The 24,537-nt window shown below is 47.8% G+C and overlaps 1 protein-coding gene across 15 annotated transcripts in view; it reads right to left on the bottom strand.

Moving 5' to 3' along the window:
* The window catches only part of cadps2 (Ca++-dependent secretion activator 2), a 1,044,194-nt gene extending 1,020,345 nt beyond the window's left edge, over window positions 1-23,849 (bottom strand). For 2 of the 15 annotated variants that reach the window (XM_072484475.1, XM_072484478.1), the window contains exon 1: window positions 23,119-23,848. In XM_072484475.1, the coding sequence (XP_072340576.1) occupies window positions 23,119-23,466 (348 nt within the window). In that variant the 5' untranslated portion in view covers window positions 23,467-23,848. Of the gene's footprint in view, window positions 1-23,118 lie in introns of all 15 variants that reach the window. The other 13 variants (XM_072484480.1, XM_072484483.1, XM_072484479.1 and 10 more) reach the window with 11 other exon arrangements.
* Between the last annotated feature and the right edge of the window lie 688 nt (window positions 23,850-24,537).

The raw sequence follows: 24,537 nt of genomic DNA, 5'->3' as shown, positions 1-24,537 counted from the left end.
GAGATGAAGTCTCGTCTTCACATCGAGTATACTGTCCATCGTGTTATTTGACAACACCATTATACTTAAAGGGATAGATTCAGAACAGATCTAGCAACTGAGGACTGGGCATCCATGAGGCTCTGTGGGCCATCAGCAACAGCAGAATTGTACTCAACCGCAATCTGTAACCTCATGGCCTGGGATATCCCCCACCTCTACCATTACCACCAGGCCAGGGGGTCAACCCTGGCTCAATGAAGATTGTTCGAGGGCATGCCAGGAGCAGTATCAGGCATACCGAAAAAGTAAGTTTCAACCTGGTAAAAAAATAGGTTTCAATCTGGTAAAGTTACAACAGAGGATTCCTTGCATGCCAACCAACATAAGGAGCAAGTAAGAGCTAAGTGATTCCACAACCAACTGATCAGATCCAAGCTCTGCAGTCCTGCCACATCCAGCCGTGAATGGTGGTGGACAGGGGTAAGCCATGGGGTACAGGTCTCTGGCACAGAGTCTGTCCCTGTTGCTCAGAAGGGAAGGGGGGAGAGGGGTAGAGCATTAGTCATTGGGGACTCCATAGTTAGAACAAACAAACAAACAAAGAAAATTACAGCACAGGAACAGGCCCTTCGGCCCTCCCAGCCTGCGCCGACCCAGGGGGGCAGATAGGAGATTCTGTGGGAACGAGAGAGACTCGCGGTTGGTGTGTTGCCTCCCAGGTGCCAGGGTCCGTGATGTCTCGGATTGTGTTTTCGGCATCCTTAAGGGAGGGGGAGCAGCCCCAAGTCGTGGTCCACATAGGCACCAACGACAAAGGTAGGAAAAAGGATGGGGATGTAAGGCAGGTATTCAGGGAGCTAGGGTGGAATCTTAGAGCTAGAACAAGCAGAGTTATTATCTCTGGGTTGTTACCCGTGCCACGTGATAGCGAGACGAGGAATAGGGAGAGAGGAGAGTTGAACACGTGGCTACAGATGGTGCAGGAGGGAGGGATTCAGATACCTGGATAATTGGGGCTCATTCTGGGGTCGGTGGGACCTCTACAAACGGGATGGTCTACGCCTGAACCAGAGGGGTACCAATATCCTGCGGGGGAAATTTGCTAATGCACTTCGGGAGGGTTTAAACTAATTCAGCAGGGGAATGGGAACCTGAATTGTATCTCCAGTGTACAGGAGGTTGAGAGTAATGAGGTCATGAGTAGGTTTCAAGGTCGCAGGAGTGTACCGGCAGGCAGGCAGGGTGGTTTGAAGTGTGTCTACTTCAACGCCAGGAGCATCCGGAATAAGGTGGGTGAACTTGCAGCATGGGTTGGTACCTGGGACTTCGATGTTGTGGCCATTTCGGAGTCATGGATAGAGCAGGGACAGGAATGGTTGTTGCAGTTTCCGGGGTTTAGATATTTCAGTAAGCTCAGGGAAGGTGGTAAAAGAGGGCGAGGTGTGGCTTTGTTAGTTAAGGACAGTATTACGGTGACAGAAAGGACGTTTGATGAGGACTCATCTACTGATGTAGTATGGGCTGAGGTTAGAAACAGGAAAGGAGAGGTCACCCTGTTGGGAGTTTTCTATAGGCCTCCGAAAAGTTTCAGAGATGTAGAGGAAAGGATTGCAAAGATGTTTCTGGATAGGAGCAAAAGCAACAGAGTAGTTGTTATGAGGGACTTTAACTTTCCAAATATTGACTGGAAACGCTATAGTTAGAGTACTTTAGATGGGTCAGTTTTTGTCCAATGTGTGCAGGAGGGTTTCCTGACACAGTATGTAGATAGGCCAACAAGAGGAGAGGCCACATTGGATTTGGGACTGGGTAATGAACCAAGCCAGGTGCTAGATTTGGAGGTTGGTGAGCACTTTGGTGATAGTGACCACAATTCGGTTACATTGCAATGGAAAGGGATAGGTATATACCGCAGGGCAAGAGTTATAGCTGGGGGAAAGGCAATTATGATGCGATTAGGCAAGACTTAGGATGGGGATGGAAACTGCAGGGGATAGGCACAATTGAAATGTGGAGCTTGTTCAAGGAACAGCTACTGCGTGTCCTTGATAAGTATGTACTTGTCAGGCAGGGAGGAAGTGGTCGAGCGAGGGAACCATGGTTTACTAAAGTAGTTGAATCACTTGTCAAGAGGAAGGAGGAGGCTGTTGTAAAGATGAGACGTGAAGGTTCAGTTAGGGTGCTTGAGAGTTACAAGTTAGCCAGGAAGGACCTAAAGAGAGAGCCAAGATGAGCCAGGAAGGGACATGAGAAGTCCTTGGCAGGTAGGATCAAGGAAAACCCTAAAGCTTTCTATAGGTATGTCAGGAATAAAAGAATGACTAGGGTAAGAGTAGGGCCAGTCAAGGACAGTAGTGGGAAGTTGTGCGTGGAATCTGAAGAGATAGGAAAGGCACTAAATGAATATTTTATCATCAGTATTCGCACAGGAAAAAGACAATGTTGTCGAGGAGAATACTGAGATACAGTCTACTAGACTAGAAGGGCCTGAGGTTCATAAGGAGGAGGTGTTAGCAATTCTGGAAAGCGTGAAAATAGATAAGTCCCCTGGGCCGGATGGGATTTATCCTAGGATTCTCTGGGAAGCTAGGGAGGAGATTGCAGAGCCTTTGGCTTTGATCTTTATATCGTCATTGTCTACAGGAATAGTGCCAGAAGACTGGACGTTAGCAAATGTTGTCCCCTTGTTCAAGGAGGGGAGTAGAGACAACCCCGGTAACTATAGACCAGTGAGCCTTACTGCTGTTGTGGGCAAAGTCTTGGAAATGATTATAAGAGATAGGATTTATAATCATCTAGAAAGGAATAATTTGATTAGGGATAGTCAACACGGTTTTGTGAAGGGTAGGTTGTGCCTCACAAACCTTATTGAGTTCGATGGAGTGGTCAAGAAGGCATACAGCATGCTTGCCTTCATCGGACAGGGTATTGAGTACAAGAGTTGGCAGGTCATGTTACAGTTGTATTGGACTTTGGTTAGGCCACATTTGGAATACTGCGTGCAGTTCTGGTCGCCGCATTACCAGAAGGATGTGGATGCTTTAGAGAGGGTGCAGAGGAGGTTCACCAGGATGTTGCCTGGTATGGAGGGTGCTAGCTATGAAGAAAGGTTGAGTAGATTAGGATTGTTTTCGTTGGAAAGACGGAGGTTGAGGGGGGACCTGATTGTGGTCTACAAAATTGAGAGGTATGGACAGGGTGGATAGCAACAAGCTTTTTCCAAGAGTCGGGGTGTCAATTACAAGGGTCACGATTTCAAGGTGAGAGGGGGAAAGTTTAAGGGAGATGTGCGTGGAAAGATTTTTTATGCAGGTGGCTGCCTGGAACGCTTTGCCAGCGGAGGTGGTAGAGGCGGGCACGATAGCGTCATTTAAGATGCATCTAGACAGATATATGAACGGGCGGGGTACAGAGGGAAGTAGATCCTTGGAAAATAGGAGACAGGTTTAGATAAAGGATCTGAATCGGCGCAGGCTGGGAGGGCCGAAGGGCCTGTTCCTGTGCTGTAATTTTCTTTGTTCTTTGTTTTCTTTATTCCAGCCCCATGCCGGTAACAATAAGGGCGAGAACCTCCTTTTAATATAATTAGTGGTCTTCCCCAACATATGTTCATGGGGAGCCCAATGTGGGTGCACAGGTACGTGTAGCCCCTTGGTAGGGGCTGATGGGGAGGGTGGAAGAGAGGGGCATGCCAGGAGACACTATCACAGCATGGTGGGGCCAAGGGGTCCCTTTGGGGAGTTTCATTGGGGTGTGGGGAGGTGCTGCCCTGATGCTTGTGTAGGTGGGATGAACCCAGAGGTGTGATGGCTTAACACATTTGCTTTGGTTTTCTAAAGGTTCCATATACTTTAAACAGACTTCTCAGCCTTCCCTGCCAACTCAAAAACACTGCCAGGCACTCTGTTCCCAAACACCACCAAACACACAAGAAGTGATCAAAAAATAAGCTAAATGAAAGAGGATGACAGTTCCTGGTAGGGCGATGTAACAAAAGACAAACATTAAAAAAGGAAAAGGAAACTAAAATCTTATTCCAGGTTATGGACGTCAGCCCCCACTGGTCATGGAAATCCTTTTGTTCATATTGCCTCTCCATTATTTCAATTAATATTCATCATTTCACAAGCAGGTGCATTAAATTATAGTAAACGTCACTTAACAAGCCTTTTCGAATCTACATGTGCCATAAAAGCACAAACTGACCACGGAGTCAGTGCTTCGTATCAAACGGTATTGTTTGGCCTAAATGGACTTACTCACTGCAGCAGGTTTTAAGGCTTGACTGGATCCACACACCACCGACATGGTACTTGGGGACCCTACACATATGGGGCAGAATTTCAATGCCTCGCTGTGGCGGAGGTGCGGCCATATAAACATGGCAGCCGGTCAAAAGTCCATTAACTTCAACAGGACCGGAATATTCTGCCAGCAGAAGTTGTAAAATTCCATTCATTGCCTCTTGAACTACTGCACAGGGACAGAGATTTTTGCACTGTATTAGAGTTCACTGCACGTCAATTGGAGGGGGGGGGGGGGGGATATCAAGTTCTGTTATATTTGCAGTCAAAATCATATTCACGAACAAGTGGCAAAATTAACCTTCCTTCACCAACATATTATTTGAAGATTATGTAACTTTATAAACAGAAATAATTGCGTTAATACACTTGAAAACCGAAAAATAAAATACAAATTATACTGTCAGGGCAATGTTCAGCATGCCTGAATAGAAAGAGGTTGCTCGAATCTCATTAACTCGATGATTTCAAGCAATCATCTTTAGTGGGTTTTAAGCACAAATGAATTCACCAATTTAAGTAATGGAAAATTTATGAAGGGAAGGATCCATAAATAGCATAGAGTCAGGTTAGAGTGTTTCGCCCAAGTCCTGGAGCAAATGATATGGCCTTCCTTTGCATCAAATCTTATGGACAAGTGATATATGTGACACAAATTCTGATATATAGGAACAAAGTTACTAACCCAACACAGAATGACTTGCACGTTGTTTTACATGGTATAATGTCATCTTTCAGTGACATCAATCAATGGGCTGGATCATCCTCTTGATTTTAATATGGGCAGCACGGTAGCGTTGTGGATAGCACAATTGCTTCACAGCTCCAGGGTCCCAGGTTCGATTCCGGCTTGGGTCACTGTCTGTGCGGAGTCTGCACGTCCTCCACGTGTGTGCGTGGGTTTCCTCCGGGTGCTCCGGTTTCCTCCCACAGTCCAAAGATGTGCAGGTTAGGTGGATTGGCCATGATAAATTGCCCTGAGTGTCCAAAATTGCCCTTAGTGTTGGGTGGGGTTATGGGGATAGGGTGGAGGTGTTGACCTTGGGTAGGGTGCTCTTTCTAAGAGCTGGTGCAGACTCGATGGGCCAAATGGCCTCCTTCTGCACTGTAAATTCTATGAATATGCGAATGACACTAAATGGAAAAGGATTTTTTTTTTTTATAAATCAGCAGGAACAGATTTGATTTTTGCTCCTAGAAGACTATTTAAAATATAAAATTTAGGTCTCAAGATTTAAACACTGTTCCATCAATTCCATTTTTCTCTCAGATTTTGATCACCCCGCAGAATCTCTTCAAATGATCATCTGCTGCCATTACGATTGAAGGGGCAATAAAATATTGCCGAATCTATGAAGGGCATTATTTATTTATTGCTAGCCATAACTCTCCCTGGCACTGTTGCTTTTTGTTCAGGTATCAAATTCAAGATGCTCCAACACTTATGATGCAGTAAGCTTCAACATTCCTGGCATCAGGAGATAGTTGAGCCTGGATTTTAACCTGTGAGCAGGCAAACATTTCTTGAATGGACTGCAGAATTTAACGGTGAGGTGCCGAAGTGTGGTTCTGACCCATAGACAAGGCTGAAGGTCAGTTAAGTGGTGCGCCTGCTCAACAGAGCAGCAACCCTATAAAAGAGTAGATGTATGTGTTACCAGAGTGCCCTTTGCGTGGCCGGTGGATTTGCGAGGGGCTGGGGGTGTCAGGGTATTGAACTGGATCAGCCATGATCAGAAGAAATGGCAGAGCAGGCTTGAGGGGCTGAATGGCCTCCTCCTGCTTTCATTTTCTATATGTTTCAATGAACAAATGTTAAAACAAAGGCGTGCAGCATCATTTTAGCATTTATATGACCACCTCAGTTCCACTTAGTCAGCCAATCCTCATCCCATCATTAAACTGGAAGTGGGTAGACTGGTTTTCGGTTTCAGGTCTGCTGCACTTTAACTTCTACCACCCATTCGGAGTTATAATTCAACCCTTGATGGCATGTGAAAATACAAAGGGGTGTGGGGGGGAAAAACTGTGCAGCTTAATTGGAAACTAATAATAGTAGCCATTTTGGAGTGTGTTTTTTTTTTAAATAGTGTAATAACCTGCACGGGACATACAGCGTGAGGGATGATTATTTTCCTCATGTTCCTTGAGAAGTACAAGCTTCCCACTAGGGGCAGGGTAGTTTACACGTATTGTATAAAAAGGGTGGCCAGTCTGGAACCGACTGACCAACAGGAGAGAGAGGGAGTGTGAGAGTGAGAGTAGCCGGTGAGGTTCTGCCAGTACCCAATGATATTCATGTATGTAAAGTTGTTGTAAAATAAGTGTTATTCACTTTGTTTACTTCGGACTCCCCGTGCCTTAATAAACTGGCGGAGGGCAAATCTGGAAGAGTTGACATGCAACTACCCAGCTGAGCCGCTTCCCCATGTTGAATTTCCACCCCCCTCCTCCGCCCCCTCCCCCGAATCCCGCTACAAAGTGGGGCGATTGACGATGCCGCTGTTTGGGCATTTGGAAGCAGTTGACTCCGGTATGGAAACCTGGAATTTCGGTATGGAAACCAGGAATCAGTACACAGAGCAAATGCTGTACTTCTTCAGAGCAAATAATATTACAGAAAACAGGTGCCCAGCAATATGTTTGGAGTGATCTGGGGCCTCACTTTTCACTGGCGCCCGATTCGATGACGTTTGACCAGCTCGTCATGTTGGTGGGACGGCATTTCAACCCAACGCCGTCCATCATTGTTGAGGTTCAATACGGCGGCGAAGTCCACTGCAGAATTTGCTTCGCAACTTCGAAAGATCACTAAATATTGTGAGTACGGCAGTGTTTTAGCGGATGTGCTCCGTGACTATTACGGGATAAACAACAACAAAACTTTGTTTCAACAAGCGCTACAAATATCCCTTTCTCAGGATGCGCGGCATGGGGTATTCAAGAGTTACAGGGTATGGAAGTGAATATTGTCCTGTGCACACATGATTCCTCTATGTCTCAGAAGGTATGACACGGAAATTGCAATGGGACAGTGATTCCGTCCCCTGCGTGAAGTGTGATCATCGCGCCAGACATAGCCCCTGGTGGCAGCAGAACAGATGCCCATCGCACCCTCGTCATGGTAGATGTCAACCCGGGAAAGGCCAAGAAGCATCTCAATTGTGTTAGCGCCCCCATATATAGCCCCAATTCGTATTCCGGTACAAGTCAATGGACATTTGCTCCACAGAGAGTTGGACACCAGAGCAGCTGTTTTGTTATTGGCGCAACACACCTTTGACCAGATCAAGCAGGGAATTAGTACTTTGTTGTTGACGGCCACGGCAGCCCAGATGGCCATGTACACGGGTCAGCGTTTGCACATAGTGGAGTCTATGCTCACTCAAGTGGTTTACAGCGCTCAGTCCCCATGTCTTCCTCTCGTTGTTGTGCAAGGCTTGTTGGGCCTTGATTGGCATAATGGTTATGCCACTTGAAGATTGATTGGCAGTATATTTTTCAAGTGGGTACGGGATCTTCGACTCGATGGTGTTGAGTAAGTTCCGCAAAATATTTTGGCCGTGCGTCCGTACCATTAAGGGGGCTGTAGTTTACGCCATTGTCGATAAGACCAAGTTCCAATGGTTGGAAGTTTTGGAATCATCTGGCTGCTGCGTTTTGCCGACAGGCTGGCATCAGTGGTCCCACTGTTAAAGCCGGACTGCCTTTATGGCAAGTACAAGTTAGGTAGACAGTTACCCACTGCCCAGGATAGGAGGATCTATCTATACGCTACGTTGGCTGGTGGATCGATGGTTACAAAGCTCGACTTGAGCGACATTTATTTGCAGCTACATTTGGATAAGGCGTCGCGGAAGTATGTGACGATCAACACATACAAGGGTCTGTTTGAATACACGCGGCTTCTGTTTGGCGTGTCCTCAGCGAGTAATAAAGGGCAGCTTGCCACGTGTTGCCATTTATCTCGATGATGTTTTGTCACGGGGGGCCAGGCAGGAGGTGAGATGGTCCCCGCACCGCAAGATGTCACGGAGCGTTCTATTATAGGCCTCATCAATTATTACGGTTTTTTTCAGTCCAAACCTGGAAACGCTTTCATCAGTATGTCTACGATCGCCACTATGATCGCCATTTTGTTTTCATAACTGACCATAAGCTGTTTCTTGGTCTCTCTCGTGAGGGCAAGGCAGCCAAGCCGATATGGACCCAGTGCTGAGCTTTGCCGTTCGTCGTATACAAGTACTCTTTTAAACACCATCCAGGGACTCAAATTGCAAATGAGGACTGGAGTCATCTTCCCCTGCTGGGTGGTGGCCACTGACCCGCCCATGGACGAAGTCATCGTGGTACTCACCCTTATGGACTCTTTGCCTGTGACTGATTCTTGTATCTCGAGTACGACTATCGAGATCTTGGCCCAGAACTGCCCCGTTTGTCAGGAATCAGAAGCTCCCCATGGCGGTGCCCTGGGAAATGGCTGGATCTCCCTTGGGCTCGAGTTCATGAAGATTTTGCTGGTCCTTTTTTGGGGTTCAATGTTTCTGATCATACTGGATGCCCACTCAAAGTGGCCAAAAGGTCTACCGGATGACATCTGTCAATGTCCTGAGTGACTATGTACTTCTTTTCAGTCTATGGCATACCAGGTGTGCCCATCACTGACAATGAAGCCTCATTTACAAGTGAAGAGTTTGCTGCTTTTGCAAAACACAATAGGATTCGCAATGTCTGCACCGCCCCTTCTCATCCAGCGTTGAATGGTTTAGTAGAGAGCCACATAGAATCAAAAAAAAGGACTGAAGAAGATTGTGGGCTCGATCCTACAGGAGTACTCCTCGCACGGGACTGGGTTGGCCACTGCCGAGCTGTTAATGCATTGACAGCTTCAGAAGTAACTATGTTTTCTGATGGTAGGCATTGGCGCTATGGCGCTAAGGTGCTCTGGAGCCAAGAATTGCAAGGGCTTGGCCCAGATCGATGTCTCTTTGCACGCGACAATGTGGTCTACGTTCGTAATTTTTCTGACAGTGCTCGCTGGCACGGAGATCATCGTCCGTTAATCGGGTCCTGGTCTTAGTGTTCGTGGACAGCTTATGCAGCAACACGTGGATCACATCCACTCCCAGTGGTCCCTCTTCATCATGTACTATGAAAGAGCTCTTCTTCAGATCCTCCGGATCCATTGCCGGTACGTCCTGCTGCAACACCTTTGTTTTATCACAACGCAGATATCCCTGACATCCTGTCCTCCAACTCCGACAGGGAGACCCAAACGTCTGGAATCTCCAACGCTTACGTCGTGGTTCCGCCACCCTCGGCCATGATCAACCCTAGCCGCAAACAGCGTTTGCTGGCAAGATACGCACCGGCCAATCCTACTCCTCCGCTCGATGGCACCCTGACGGAGACGAAATGTCTTTCATCCAACTGCTGGAAGTGCTGCAGCAGTTTCTTCTTGGACAATGATTTTTGCAACTTTGTCCTCTTCTCCTCATCATCGTTCTTCTTGGGGGCCTTCGGACTTTGCAGGGAGGAAACTTGCACAGGACATACTGTGTGGGGATGATTGTTTTCCCCGTGCTTCTTGAGCACTATGAGCTCCCCCGCTAAATGTGTGTGGGGGGGGGGGTGGTGGTAGCTTACCCGTATTTGTATAAAAGGTGGCCATTCTGGAACTGACTGACAGGAGAGAGTGTACCCGGTGAGGTTCTACCAGTACTCATGTCTATAATCGTTGCAAAATAATATAATCTTTATTATTGTCACAAGTAGCCTTACATTAACACTGCAATGAAGTTACTGTGAAAATCCCCTAGTCGCTACACTCCGGCATCTGAAGACACTGAGAGAGAGTCCAATTCACCTAACAAGTACGTCTTTAGGGACTTCTGGAAGGAAACCGGAGCACCCGGAGGAAACCCGCGCAGACACGGGGAGAACGTGCAGACTCCGCACAGACAGTGACCCAGCGGGGAATCGAACCTGGGACCCTAGCGCTGTGCAACAACAGTGCTAACCACTGTGCTACCGCACCACCCACAAAATAAGTGTTATTTACTTTGACTGCCCGAACCTTATTAAAAATAGCTTCAATGTGTAAATGTTCCATTTGTTTCTATGGAATTTGTCTGACTCTACTGATAAACATTACACTCGACACTTGACAAGCAGCCTCAAATTGGAAAACACCTACTACTCCACATAATGACTCCTTTTAAGTGCATACTCTTGATAAGTGTGTGTAAATCACGATCCACCAGTTATACACGATATAAGCATGCCATACTCTTAATGTCGCATTCATTGCACTTCAGGTCTAAGTCAAGGTGAACCTGATACAGCTCAAGTGTAAATAAGCTCAGTGAAGCACAAATTCCAGATTCAATGCTTACCAGCTCTGTGGGTTTAACCATTTTATCTCAAAATTCTAGATTATACAAACAGAATCCTCGCACAGGCGGTGAGTCCAAGCAATGAGGGAGAGTCATGTTCCATAACCATCCATTGGATATCCTTAGGAGTTGCCCAATAAAGCAATGCTCTGGAATGCCATTATGACATTTGGAATCACAAGGCAATACACGGTGTTGTGCAAGTAACTAGAGCTCGAGCCAGTTGTAAAATAGGAATGGAAAAATCCTCTCATTCTCAGTCCTACTCCACCAACCCCATTCCTACATCAGTGCTCACAATATCAAACTTGAAAACGGAAAGCCAAAAGGAGACACATCTTTTCTAGCACCACCTCTCCCAACATATTCTTGATCCAAATCTTCTCAGTTTACCAAAAGTTTAAGACTACAGAGAATCCTCAACACCTCGTGTGAAGGTTGTTTGTTTGTTTCTGTGTAGTATGTTAAATTTTGGGTCTTTGTTATAATCTTGTATTTCAAGTTAAGTGGCAGAAGGTGTAGAGGGTCGTGGGAGTCTATAATTCGCTGCCCGAGTTGGTGGGGGAGGCAGAGACCCCAAACTCTAAAATGTAACTGGATTCGCGCCTTAAGTGCTGTAAACTACAGGGCTATACAGGAAGATGGGATTAGGAAGGGAACCTGGGTGTTCTTGGGCTGGCATAGACAAGATGGGCCAAATGGTCTCCATGTTGTAACTTTTCTATGAATGGAAATATTCCCATGGCTATTTACCTGATCTTAATATTGAAGACTTCAAATAGGTCAACCCTGGAGAGATTTTTAAAAAGCCAATTTCTCAAAATGGACTTCATAAGTGGCGAACGAGTGAAATCCTGTATCTACTTTATAAAATAATCATGGTGATACGTTCCGGAAGAACTCTTTGGGTTGAGCAATACAATTCATTGCATGAAAGATCGAGTTTGAGACACGTTTTGAGGCACACAACATATGCAATCGCCTAGTATTTTGACAAGTAATTTTGAATTCAGAATTCTTTTTTTCTTCAAGGTTTACATTTCTGTCAGCGACCATTTTTATTCATGATTCAATTCTTCAAGGAGATTCATATAAAAAAAACTAAAATATGAAGATCAGTCTCTGTTGAATCAGTGAATGTATTTCTGGAGAACTTGAAACTTATTCCCAATCTGTGGTAAGTTTGCTGAGCTCTGATGAGGCAGTCCTATCAATAGGAGAAGGAATCTATCAGGACATTTCTACAACTAATCACTATCTATTAACCCGCAGATCGGAGTGAATGGCAGGCATTACTCAGGATGGTTAAATAGCACACTGCCATTAATCGCCAAATCTGGCACAAGTAACACTCACTTGAATAGGGTAGCAAAGGGTTGGTATTTCCAATGAAATCATACCCCCCCCCCAATAAGCTGTCAACGGCTAAGAAGCAAGATCATTTGAGCAGAGGTAGTTAGCTCATAGCTAATTCCACTGATGTACTATCGTGGCACTATATCCTGCCTGAGAGGCAGATTTCACTTGGATTTGCAGGGAGGAGTCATTCCCATTGTTCAAACGACGCGTCTTTCAATAGAAAAATAAAGGGCATTTAGTCCACATTCTGAGAACTGACAGAAGGCTTTGCCTTATTCCACAGCATGCCAGGTGAAAATCCTTCCAGGTTATAGTGTTCTTGGAACTCGCGCTGTAAGAATCTCGGGCAACCCCTGGTCCCCTTCAACTGTGAAACCGGACTTTAAACTCAGAAACTGTAAAATGGACACCTTTTCAACAAAAAGCTTGGCCAAATTTTTCCCAGCAAGCTTGGCTTGCAGGGCTGTCTGAGTGTGAAAGGAATGTTTGCATCAAACCCCCCCCCCCCCACCCCCGGACTTACAACTCATCAGTAGATAGCCAGCACTAATTGGATCAGCAAAGGGCACAATGGAAATGCTAATAGCCCTAAAACTCCCCCAGCCAAGAAACAATGTGTTGGGAAAAACTCCTTGCATATGTTAATGACCTTGTCTCCATCGGAGCTGGAAAACCCATCAGCATAAACAGGTCGTAATGGCAGCAATCTCCGGCACAACGGAAATGCTAATAGCCCTGAAACTCCCCCAGCCAAGAAACAATGTGTTGGGAAAAACTCCTTGCATATGTTAATGACCTTGTCTCCATCGGAGCTGGAAAACCCATCAGCATAATCAGGTCGTAATGGCAGCAATCTCCAGAGCAGATAGCAGACTCGAAAATCCCATCTTCTTAACGAGGTGTGGAAGACCGCGATCTCCCAGGACAATGGAGCTCGGTGACTGGAGCTGGCTACCTGGACGTATCAGGAGAAGGGGCGGGACCTGCGGGAACTTTGAAATGATAACTTACCTGCTCACACAAAAGAAGCTGGACTGGTGCGAAAACTTGAATTTTGGACTATAAAAGGGGTGGTCAAACGGCCATTTGCGCTCTTAAGATCTTTTGCTCTTGCTGAACTCTGTGCTCCTACAACATCTCGAATTGAGCTTGACCTCGTGTTCCAGCTACAGCCTTGGATTGTAAGTATCCCGCAGCAGCTTGCGAAGCTCCCAGGACTAGTATAGTGGTTGAGGCTTTGGGGAAAGGGGGTGCATGCTCCTATTCTGTCTTTTAAAGGATTGCTAAAATTGTGTATGTAAGTTTTACGTTGTGCTGCGATAGTATTCCTTCCACAGTAATAGTCATTAAAGTATAAGATAATTGTGTGTTTTCTGTATTTGGTGGTGGTTGATCTTGGCAATTAATAAAATGTGTGTGTTTGGATTTTGAATTGGAGTCTGTCTCAATTCCTTCAATCCCTCACCAACGAGCTCTAGCCAAGTCACTCTATTAAAATACTCCTTACCATAAATCCGGTGTCGAGAACTGAGGGAAATCCCTGGGCGATTCGAACCCGCTCACTCAGGAAAGGCTGCCAGGTACAGGTGGGCAGAGGTTTTCCTTTCCTCTCTCTCTTGGGGGCGCTGCTCAGCTGAAGCAGGCGCAGGTGGTAGCGAATCCACCGGTGAGAGAGGATCACCCGGGCAGTGGTAGGGCTTGGACGACGGGGTGCCAAGCCTGGTAGAAGCCCACGGGGGTGGAGGTAAAAGGGGATCCCGCTACAGCGCTCAAGCCAAGAAGTTAAAATATCCTGAAAACAAATTCAACCCAGTGCTCAATATAGAAGCCCACAATTATACAAGAGCACAACAGAATGGATGGATTACTGAGACAACTGCTTGGGATATTGGAAAACAATTCATTTCTGACCTTATTTGATCTGGCACCACTGACTATGCTCATTTTGGAATTGTTCTGATCGATGTGAGAGTATGGAACATTATAGAAGAGAAGGTGAATGTGGCAGTTCTGATTACATTTAATATGATTTGGGAGTCTCTGTTGATTACTTTGAAGATTTTTGGTGGATTCAGAAGTGTTGGCAACATCAGCAGAAGTGAATGAAGGGGAAAAGGGGGGAAAACACAGGCTGAGAAATGTATTGAGCCGAATTGTAGGAGGCTGCTTTGCCAATCTGGCTACGTGAATACTATGTTGGTTCAGCATTGGCATGCAGCAATTCTACAATTCAAGGAAAATCATTTTAACAAAGAAGACACTAAAGTGGCACACATTTGCCTCCTAGAAATGAGTTAAGCATTTTCTAAATGTAGGCAAAAAAAGCTATTGCCCTGCTGATCCAGCTGGTTGCATTTCCTACCCTCCACATTTTGTCCATGGGTGAAGACATTGATCAGGTTAGTCTTCCTTAGGGCATACAGGAAATGTACTGACTGGAGGTGGGCAGAAACCCATAGTTGAAACCTACTTAGCCAAACCAAAATCAAAGTTCTGATCCTCAAGGCAGAGAGCAACCTTTGATATTCCATAGATGTGTTGAATGGCACATTAACAATTTGAAAACCAGCAACTGAATAGCTCTCTTCAGCAGCCAATCATAATATCTGCCCATCTATTTAGTTTTAAGGTATGTTGGCAAAGAAACTTGCTCATTAAAAGTCAGCTAAACCTTTGCGAAACTTGAATTTAAGTTCAGTTGAGAGTTGAAAGTTGTCGGAGCAAAACAAAAAGGGTGAAGTGCCAATTTTTCGCCATTAATTAATTCACTAAATATTCTGAGAAATTTGTAACTAGAAACTCACTATTCCTGAAAATGAGATTTTGTTCAGGGGTGATCCAGCTATAGAAAGAAGACAGAGGGTGGGATTCTCCGTTGGCTAATGCCAAAATCGCGGAACGCAAATAGGTTCAGACTCCAAAATAAACCGTAGCTGGCATCAATTTGATGCCAAATCGCAATTCTCCATCATCTCGACAACGTCAATGCATGGGAGGTGCCCAGTCATGGTCCCCCATTACCATGGCCTGCAAGGCAGCCATCTTGCTGCGCACCCACTGACCGCTCATCTTGGCCCCTGGTTCTACAGAGTGACACCGACCAGACGGCCCCCACCCCCTCCTCCTCCACAAATCTGCCGGCAGCTCACCAAGGCAATGTCCACTGTAGCCCCCGACGGGGCCATGGTGTATACCCCTGGCGAGAGCAGTACCAGCTGATGTTACCACTGGCATCAGGGAAAGACAGGCACCAGGGCCAGAGGTCCCCCATGGTGCCGGCCACCGACGGGGCCAGGCGGCTGAATCCACAGTGCCAACTGAGGCCACCACGTAGCCCATTGGACCTAGTTGGGTACTGGGGTATGCACCATGCTAACATGTTGGTTTTTCACTCCCTGCAGACAATGGATATTGGATTCAACCAGCAATGGTTGCCTTCTTGCTCGTCGTCACAGCCCTGGGGGATGCCCTGCGGCTGTACGAGCTGGAGCTGCTCAAGGAGGAGGAAGCTGCAGCAGCAGAGGAGAGGTGGCAGCCACCCAGGATGGAGACCGAGCCACCAAGGAGCCGCCGCATGAGACGTCGTGCGTACCGGCATCGCCTGTCATCGGAGGACCTGTTGGTCCGGGCATGCCGAAGACTCCGCTGACCAGAGAAACAGTGCGACATATCTGCCAGATAATGGCACACCTGGCACCACGGGGTTCTGGAGGAGGTCATCCACTCCCGGTGGCCGTGAAGGTGACAGTTGCCCTGAACTATTGCACCACGGGTTCCTTCCAGGCGCAGAGTGGGGTTCTGTCCGAGATATCTCAGACCCCAATGCACAGACATATCCGTGCCACCACAGAGGCCCTATGCGCATAGGAGGCTCAATACATCCACGTCAATGTGTATCGGACCCACCAGGCTGCCAGGGCGGCAGGGTTCGTCGCCATAACCTACATGCACCGGGTCCAGGGAGTCATCAACGGGATGCATGCACCCCCCCTATGAGCACCTGCAGATGACAGGCCGCTTTCACGGGGGGGGGGGGGGGGGAAAGAGAGGGAGGGAGGAGGAGAGTGAGGGGCACGGGGGGAGGGAGGAGGAGAGTGAGGGGCACGGGGGGGGGGGGGGAGGGAGGGAGGAGAGTGAGGGGCACGGGGGGGGGGGGGGGGGAGGGAGGGAGGAGAGTGAGGGGCACGGGGGGGGGGAGGGAGGGAGGGAGGGAGGGAGGGAGGAGAGTGAGGGGCACGGGGGGAGGGGGAGGGAGGGAGGAGGAGAGTGAGTGCCCCTCACTCTCCTCCTCCCTCCCCCCCGTGCACCTCACTCTCCTCCTCCCTCCCCCCCATGCCCCTCACTCTCCTCCTCCTCCCTCCCCCCTGTGCCCCTCACTCTTCCCGTCTCCCCCGCCCCCAACGGCAACTCCCTCCGTGATAGTACGGCAGGTGTGGAATGGGTGGGCCTTGGTTGGCAGTAATACTGGGTCAGGTCCATGGGATGGAGAATGATGACAACCACACTCTGTGTTGCGGTTTGGTTCTCTGCATCATCTGACAATGTCTGCCTCCTGCTCACAGTAACACTTTCCATTGTCCACCGGTGACCCCTACACGTAAGCTGGCCATTCCATCACATGGTCCCATTGAATCCCTGGGTTGACAGTGGTGGGGATGGTTTCCGAGGCCACCCACAACATCCACCCATTCCCATACCCCGAGGCCAGCCAAGACTAGCCCACACCTCACACTCTTCTGACAGACAACCAAGAAAAGCAGGCTGTAACAGTGGTAACAAGTGTTTATGTGAACAAATATTTACAGGTTTGTGCCCTAGCCCCTATAACTAACCTTACGGGCCCTAACGCTACGTCTCGCTGGTTCCCCAGATGTACAGCAGGAATAGAGGCGGCCTGCTGGGGCACCTGCCCTGTGATTTGGGTCCCTGTTGGCAGGCATATTCTGGGGCAACCGGGCCTGGACAAGGTGGCATTGTGCTGCCCTGTTCTGCCTGCTGCTCACCAGAGACAAGAGGAGGGTGAGGGAGCGGGGGGTCCAAGGTGTTCCAGCCCCTCCCCTGTGTGAGTCACCAGCACGGGCCCCAACACCTCCTCCTACCTCGGGGTGGCAGAGGGCCCCGGGCTACTCCATGGGACAGGGGTGCGAGGTAAGCGATCCCCTGTGGCTCCCCGCCACCTGTCGCTGACAGTCCTGGGGAACCGCTCTGGCCTCGGCTAGGATCCGCATGCTCACAGCCATGGAATGGACCAGCACCCCCTGGGACTGCGCCACATCGCTCACTGACTGTGCCACCACCTTCTGGGTTGGTGTCACATCAACCAGTGACCACGCTATCTTCTCCCTGGGACTGGGCCACTTCCGTCTGTGTCACATCGGCCAGTGCCTGGGCAATACCGGCGACGTTCTCAACCATGGCCTGCTGTGACTGGGCTATGCTCAGGCGCGCCACTGCGATGTCTAGTTGGCTCTGGCACATGGTTGCCCGAGAGACGCAACGCTGTCCTGGGCCTCGGCCAGCCCCCACACAGAATGTCCCAGGCCTTAAGACATGCTGAGCAAAAGCTTAAACCATCGTCCCCAATGCCTCCACCCTGGATGCCACCCGTGCAGTGGCCTGGGTGACACGCATTGTCAGCATCACCTCCTGTCCGGGGTTGGACCCATTCAACTGCGCCTGCAGGTGTTGGATGCTCGCCGACAATCCCTCGTAGTCCCTGGCTCTGTGACTGCATCGCCTTGATTGATGGAACTGTTCGTTCCAGAAGCGAGACACCCATCTGGATGGCAGCTAGTCCCTGGGGCCTGCCCTCCGACTGTCCGCCCCCTCGGGTGTTCCTACCTCCACCTGCTGTACCGGACCAGCTGTGTGGTGTGAATCAGAGTGTGTCCCAGGAGCCTCTTCACTAAAGTGCCCAACCCGCCGAGTGTCTCTGGGATGGTGGGGGTGTTGGAGACAGCCGTGATGGGAAATCACTGTCATCCTCAGACTCGAGCATGAGGGTCTCCAGAGTTTCAGGCAGAGTGCTGGTGTCCTAGCTGCTCAGCTCGGGGGTGGGGGGCTCCGGCTGTGGCACTGGCTGGGGGTGAGGGATGCAAGATGGACCCTCCCCATCACCAGCAAGTCCTGTAAGGCACAAGGCAAGATCCATGATTAGACCACAGGGGGAGTGGGGATGGTGTTGGTGATGGTTGACACACATGGCATGGGAAAACCGCAAGTAAGCGGGGTCTCGCTTATTCCCCCGATCTCCACCTCGGCGACCTCCCGGTCCTCTGGGCCGCCAACCACATCCACCTTCTCTGCCACAGCGAGGGACCGCAGTCCGGCGGTCCCCCTCGGGGGGGGGAGAAGAGACAGACACAGACAATGACAGTGTTAGACAGTCCGACCCATGCAGCCCCAGAGGTGGGGAGCTGGTGGCCTCAGTGGTCAGGGCACCCGGACATGGCAGCTTGTATGGGTGCCAGCAATGTGATGCAGGGTGAGGGTTTGCCCGCCCTCTGGGTTGGGGGTGGGTTGCAAGTGTGAGGGACGGGGGTTGGTGCGAAGGGCACAGTGCTGCCTACTCATCCTGGCTGCCCAGAGTAGGTCCTGCCGTTTTTTTACAACACTGCTGGCCGGTTCAGACGACGCTGCCCACAGCGCTGACGGACTCTGCCACCTGCGCCCAGGCACGACAAACAGCGGCAGCTGGCAGCCTTCTTCCGGGCCGGGGTACAGGGTCATCTTCCTCTCCTCCATGAATCTTGGTGCCGCTCTCCTTACTGCCATCTTGATGGCTGGGATGGTGTGTGTGGGGAGTGGAGTGTGTATATGAGGCTGCAGCTTGTCACCCTCCTGAGTGTCAATTAGGGATCCAGCGAATCTGGCACCATTTCTCATTAGAATTGACTGTGTTCCATTTGACGCTGGTGCTAGCCCCTTAACAGTAGCAGAATCGGTCCAGATGCAGCACCAGTTCTGCTGTCGTGAAAGTCCAGGAATTCAGCATTGGCGTCAACATTCCCCCCTCAGACTTCCTCTTTTAATTGTGAAAGTTCAGGACAAAGTCCGATTAGAAGATGATTGATTTGAATACTGGCCCTGAAAGTGGATAATCTATTTGCCCAATACAGAAACTACTGCTACAAAATCATGCCCACAGCCATGGCATGATTCGGTGTGCTACCGGAATCGAACCTTAACCAAGGTAGGGTGTGAAGAACAGCAAATTCGCTGCCATGTTTCCGACCTTTCAAAATGGGACCACATTTCTGCAAAACACATTTGTCGTGAGGTTGTGAAAGGCCCTTTATAAAAAGTCTTTTGTTAGCCTTTTGAGAAAATTTACAGCACAAATATACAATGTGCATTAGATTCTGATCTATTTCAGGTGAAGGAAATGGTGCTTCGAAAAAAAAAAGCCAAAAATATTTGTGAGATAAGATCTAGAAAACTTCAACTCACTTGGCTTTTTTTTTTTAAATGTGGGCACTCCCATTTTCAGTTGCTTGCTATCCAAGTTAGAATCAGCTGCTGTGCTGCTGAACCCCTAAGGTACAGAGGGGAGGGCAACAGGCTGCCTTCTAGCACCCGGAAGACTGCAGGTCACACAACAGCAGGAACTACATTTTTTACTTTGAAAAAAAACCACACAAGAACTATCAAGCTGCTCAGGCGAAATGAATCATCCATTTTTTTTGTGCCATGGTCTCTTGAAGCTGCCACACATACTAAAAGTTGCAATGCATGTTATAAACCTTAAAACCTCTCTGCTCTCCGCGGAGAGAAATGAAGTCACTGCACATGACCTGCAGTGATTCCTTCTGTGATGGCAGCTGGTAAGCACAAACAGCCAAGCCCTGCAGTCAGCAAACATCTCAGATTTGATGGAGATACACTGGTACAGATGTGACCACATAGACAACTGGCAGGAATTCAAAGTTCAAAATACCTTAGGACTACAGCATGTTCCAACTCAAGAATGGTGAAAAACAATGAAATATGATCCACTAAGTATTTGAATTGTATCCAGTAAATATCATCTGAATTGTGCTTTGATGGACACACAATCACGAAATCACATCAGAAATAGCTGGGAATTACCATCCACTGTGGATACACCAGGAAAAAAGCCAGTCAGTTAACGCTGACTGCTCTGAAAAACTTTACAAGCACTTCCCAATCAGCATAGTTCGCCTCGCAAAACGACAATTAAACTCAAATTCATCTGAAGGTCTGTTTACATAACCATCGACAGCTCTAAACAAAATCCAATCGGTTTGAAATGGTGTAACACTGCAGTTCCTTATAAAGCAGCACATCATGACCAAGCTATACTACAAACCCACTTCTGTTCGTTAAAGGAAATGAGGCAGTTGCATGATGGCACCTTGGGCAAGAAAGTCCTGTCACTTTGGCAAGATTTTAAAAAGTAGTGTTCAATGCCCAACCAGGAACATCGTGATGATCAGACAAAAACAAAAGCTTCAAAAAGAAAGGACCCATTTCCCAGGTTGTAATCCGCTATGATGTCCAATGTGATTGCAAGTCTCATTGTAACTTAATTCAAAATTATTTAGAGACAAAATTGGCTGAATTTCAAAGTTACATTTAATTTTTTTTAAAATACAGCTTCTAGAAACAGATTACAGGGAAGCAACAATAACATTGTCTTGTAAAGAATTGTGGATTGAGTGATATGCTGGAAATGTCACCCTTCGCCACCTCTCAGTTTAACAAGTGTTAACTCAGGGTGATATTTAAAGATAAACCTTGGGAATGGAGTATGTATTTACTCAGGGAGTTTGTGCGCTAACCAACAAAACAGAAATAGTCGCACTGAGAAACAAACTGTTGTACTTGTTCACAGAATTGCAAACATAGTTATTGATTGAATGTTCTGCAACAAAAAAAAAAGAATCGTCTTGAATGGAATCAAAATGCCATGACAATATGCGATAAAGTACAGCAGGGAACACAAGGCATTTACAGGTACTGTAGAGGTTATTGTGAGCTTGCATTTGAGAAGTTGCTCAATGAGCAGCATGGTTTGGAACAATTGACAGAATTACAGACACAAGCAAGGTTCCAAAAAGTCAGGCCCATTTGGTTTCTCTGGATTAGTTCCCAATTGAAGCCACAAAGGAATTCAATTCAGACTTAAAATCTAAGTTCACAGAGCAAAGCAATAGTATCAAATCGCACAGGACGTGGCTATGTGCAGTCTCTGTCCAATTAGTCCCATTACCCTGCCCTTTCCTGATAACACTGCAGATTTCCCCTTTTCAAGCAGAGAGATCCTCTGAAAGTTATTATTGAATCTGTTATGCCTGAAGGGTAATCAGTCTGTTCAAAACCACAAGTGACTGTGTCAAGAAAATCCTGTTACCCCTGGATGTTTTTGGCAATTAACTTAAACCAATATCCCCTGGTTACTGACCCTCCTGCTAATGGAGAGTTTCTCGCAACCAAAATCCCTCAGAATTCTGGTCACCTCTATCAAGTCTCCCTTTAACCTCCACTACTACTGAAAAAAAAGAGAACAGTCGCTCCAAGAGAGGAGGAGGGAATAAATGTGTATAACAGCAAGATCAGAGGGCGTACCTGTTCAAACCTTTAAAACAAAAAGGTGGCAATACAAGTGGAAGGGCTGTTAAAAAGACATAGAGAAATGAACAGAATAGAAAATATATATATATTTTATAAATCACAAAATCGTACAATTACAGCACAATCTGGTATGGATCTCGACAAGAGCAACCCTGTCTTGCTCCCCTTCCTTTCCTCACAGCTCTCCAAATTATCCTCTTTTAACTACCCAATCCTCTTTTGAAAGCCATGGTTGAATTTGCCTCTCCCAGGCAGTGCGTTCCAGATCCTAACCTCTCACTTTGTGTAAATGTTTTGCTCCTCGTGTATCTTTGGTTCTTTTGCTAACCAGCTTAAAATCTGGTGACCCTCTCTTGTCCGTGATCCTGCCAACAAAGGCAGCTCCTTGCGACAGAGAGCTGTGGGGGGACAGAATCCTGTGTATATTGAACAATAGATTCTTGATCAATAAGGGAAACAAGGGTAACAGGGAAAGGGAAGGAAGGTGGATGTGGGAACGTCGGATCAGCTATGATCCTATTGAATGGTGGAGCATACTCGAGGGGCCGAATGGCCTACTCTTGTTCCTTTTTCTTATGGTCTTATGGGAACAAAAGCAAGGAAGCTCCGCTTAATCTTTATAAAAGACTGATTATGCCTCAGCCTGGTGTATTGCATCTAATTATGAACAGCACGCTTAGAGGAGGATGTCAAGGCCTTGGAGTGGAAGAGATTTACAGGAATGGCATCAGGGATGAGGGACGGTTATTTGGAGACGCTGGGGTTGTTCGCCTTTCAAAAAAAAAAAATGAACAGAAACATGATTGAAAAATTTCAGCAAAAATCATGAAGGCTTTTTGATACGTTTACCCCGACTCACTCAGCTTCCAGGAGCAAAAGGGTTAGCAACCAGAGTTAAGGCAAATGTAACAATTCTGTAAATAGTTATGAACTGGAAATGAAAGGATCGTGAAAGCAGGTTCAATAGTAACGCTCAAAAGAGTTGGTACTTGGATGGGGGATGGAAATGCAGGACTAGGGTAGAGAGCAAGTTGGCAAGATGAATTGGAGCCCCTTTTCCCCCGAAAGAGCAGACACAGGCACGATGGGCCGAATGGTCACCTTCTGTGTGGTATGGCTTGTGGCCAATATTGAGTATGGGTGCAACTTTAGCCCGAGCTTGATGCTTTTATAATTCTAAAGCAAGCCTCACATGAGGGGGGGGGGATTTAGATTTCAGTAAAAACCTGGGTTCCTTCTAAAATGTGCAAACGCAAACTAGCTAACAATAAACACTGGAGGGAATTGTGACCAAACTAAAAAGTGCTCCTAACTTTAAAAAAAAGGTAAATCTCCAAAGTGTGCTGAGGAGACTTTTTGCATGGATGTGGATGGATCACCTGTTACTGTCTCAGTGCACCAGGAGGCGTTTCAATGGATTGGTGGGGAGTGGGTGGAGTTCGCCTGTGCCCCAGGCTCTCTCGGTCTGTCTCACACTCACTCACCTTCTGTTGCCTCCTGGCCATATCAGTGGGCTGCTTGGCGTTAAAGGGGTAGGCGATGCACCGCAGCAGGAACACGTACAGCTGCAGCGCCTTCCTCTTCTGCGCGTCCTCCTCCTCCCGCTGGATCCTCTCCTGCTCCTCCCGCTCCTTCTCGCTGGCCACCGACGGACTGGGGCTGACCGAGCGAGCGCTGCCCGACAGTCGCCCCTCGCTGCCCCGGGTGGCCGGCAGGGAGCGGCCGCTGGCGCTGCTGCTGCCGCCGCTCCCCCCGGCCAGCGGAGGCTCCTTGGCGGCGTCTCCTTCCAGCAGGTCGTCCGACTCCTCTTCGCTGGAGGACGGGTCCAACATTGTCGCTTGGGCGAGGAGAAGGGGGGGGAACCCGCAAATGAAATTGACAGCAGGGGTGGTTCTGCAGAGAGGGAAAGCTCACCGCGGTTTGTGGGTGCACGTCCTCAGTATTCACAGCTTCAATCGCTTTCTCTCTCTCTCTCTCTCTCTTTCCACCTCCTTAATAAAGTGGAGCCTGAGATAGGGCGGAGTTGGTGCTTTGAGAGTCCCGGACGATTTGCTTGCACAGACCTATCACAGATGGAAGTTAACCAGGAAATACAGTCACAGGTACCCAACCTGTAACTTGGCAAGTGTGTGCAACACGTGGGTCTCAAACAGCAACAAGCGGCAGCTTCATTAAACTTCCAGTGCCAGCCTCTTCCACCGCTGCTTTTCTCCTCGCTCTGCACCATCAGAGTTGGGATTAAAATCTTGCCCCGTTCATTTCTTTAAAAATCACAATCTGCATAGACCTGAGCTGCTTGTACCTCTCAATAACCCTTGTGGTGGGTTTGGGGAGGTGGAGGCGCCAACGATCGATAGATTCCCATCTTTATCTTTAATTACAAAAAATAAAAACAGGAAAAAAAATGCTGCATATACTCAGCGGATCTGGCAGCTTTCTGAGTTCAACAGCAGATCTCAGAATGCTGCCAGACCCGCTGAGTTTATCCAGCAATTTTTTTTCTTTCTGTCTTTTTTTCACATTTCCAAAATCCACACAGTTTTGCTTTCACTTTATCTTTAAAATACTTTCAACCGGGAAGCACGATATAAATATTGACCACACACAAGAAGTACGTTTTGAAAAATAAGTGATTTAAATGCATCTTGATGATGATGAATGAATGAATCTGTGGAGTACTGGGATATATACAGGGCTATCAAGTGAATCTGTGGATGAGCACTCAGAAAGGGAAATGATCAAGAGATCTTTGAATATCCAATTTGTCACATTACCTGAGGTTCCAGGCAAGGTCGATTTTTTTTATTCCTTCCCGGGATGACAATGCCACTGCCAAGGTCACTATTTATTTCCATCCCAAATTGCCCTTGGGAAGATGGTGGTCAGCCAGGGTTTTTACATGG

The sequence above is a fragment of the Scyliorhinus torazame genome, chromosome 19 (assembly GCF_047496885.1).
Source record: "Scyliorhinus torazame isolate Kashiwa2021f chromosome 19, sScyTor2.1, whole genome shotgun sequence".
Lineage (NCBI taxonomy): Eukaryota > Metazoa > Chordata > Chondrichthyes > Carcharhiniformes > Scyliorhinidae > Scyliorhinus > Scyliorhinus torazame.
Note: the sequence above shows the minus strand (reverse complement) of the source record. Positions and strands in the feature narration are given on the sequence as shown.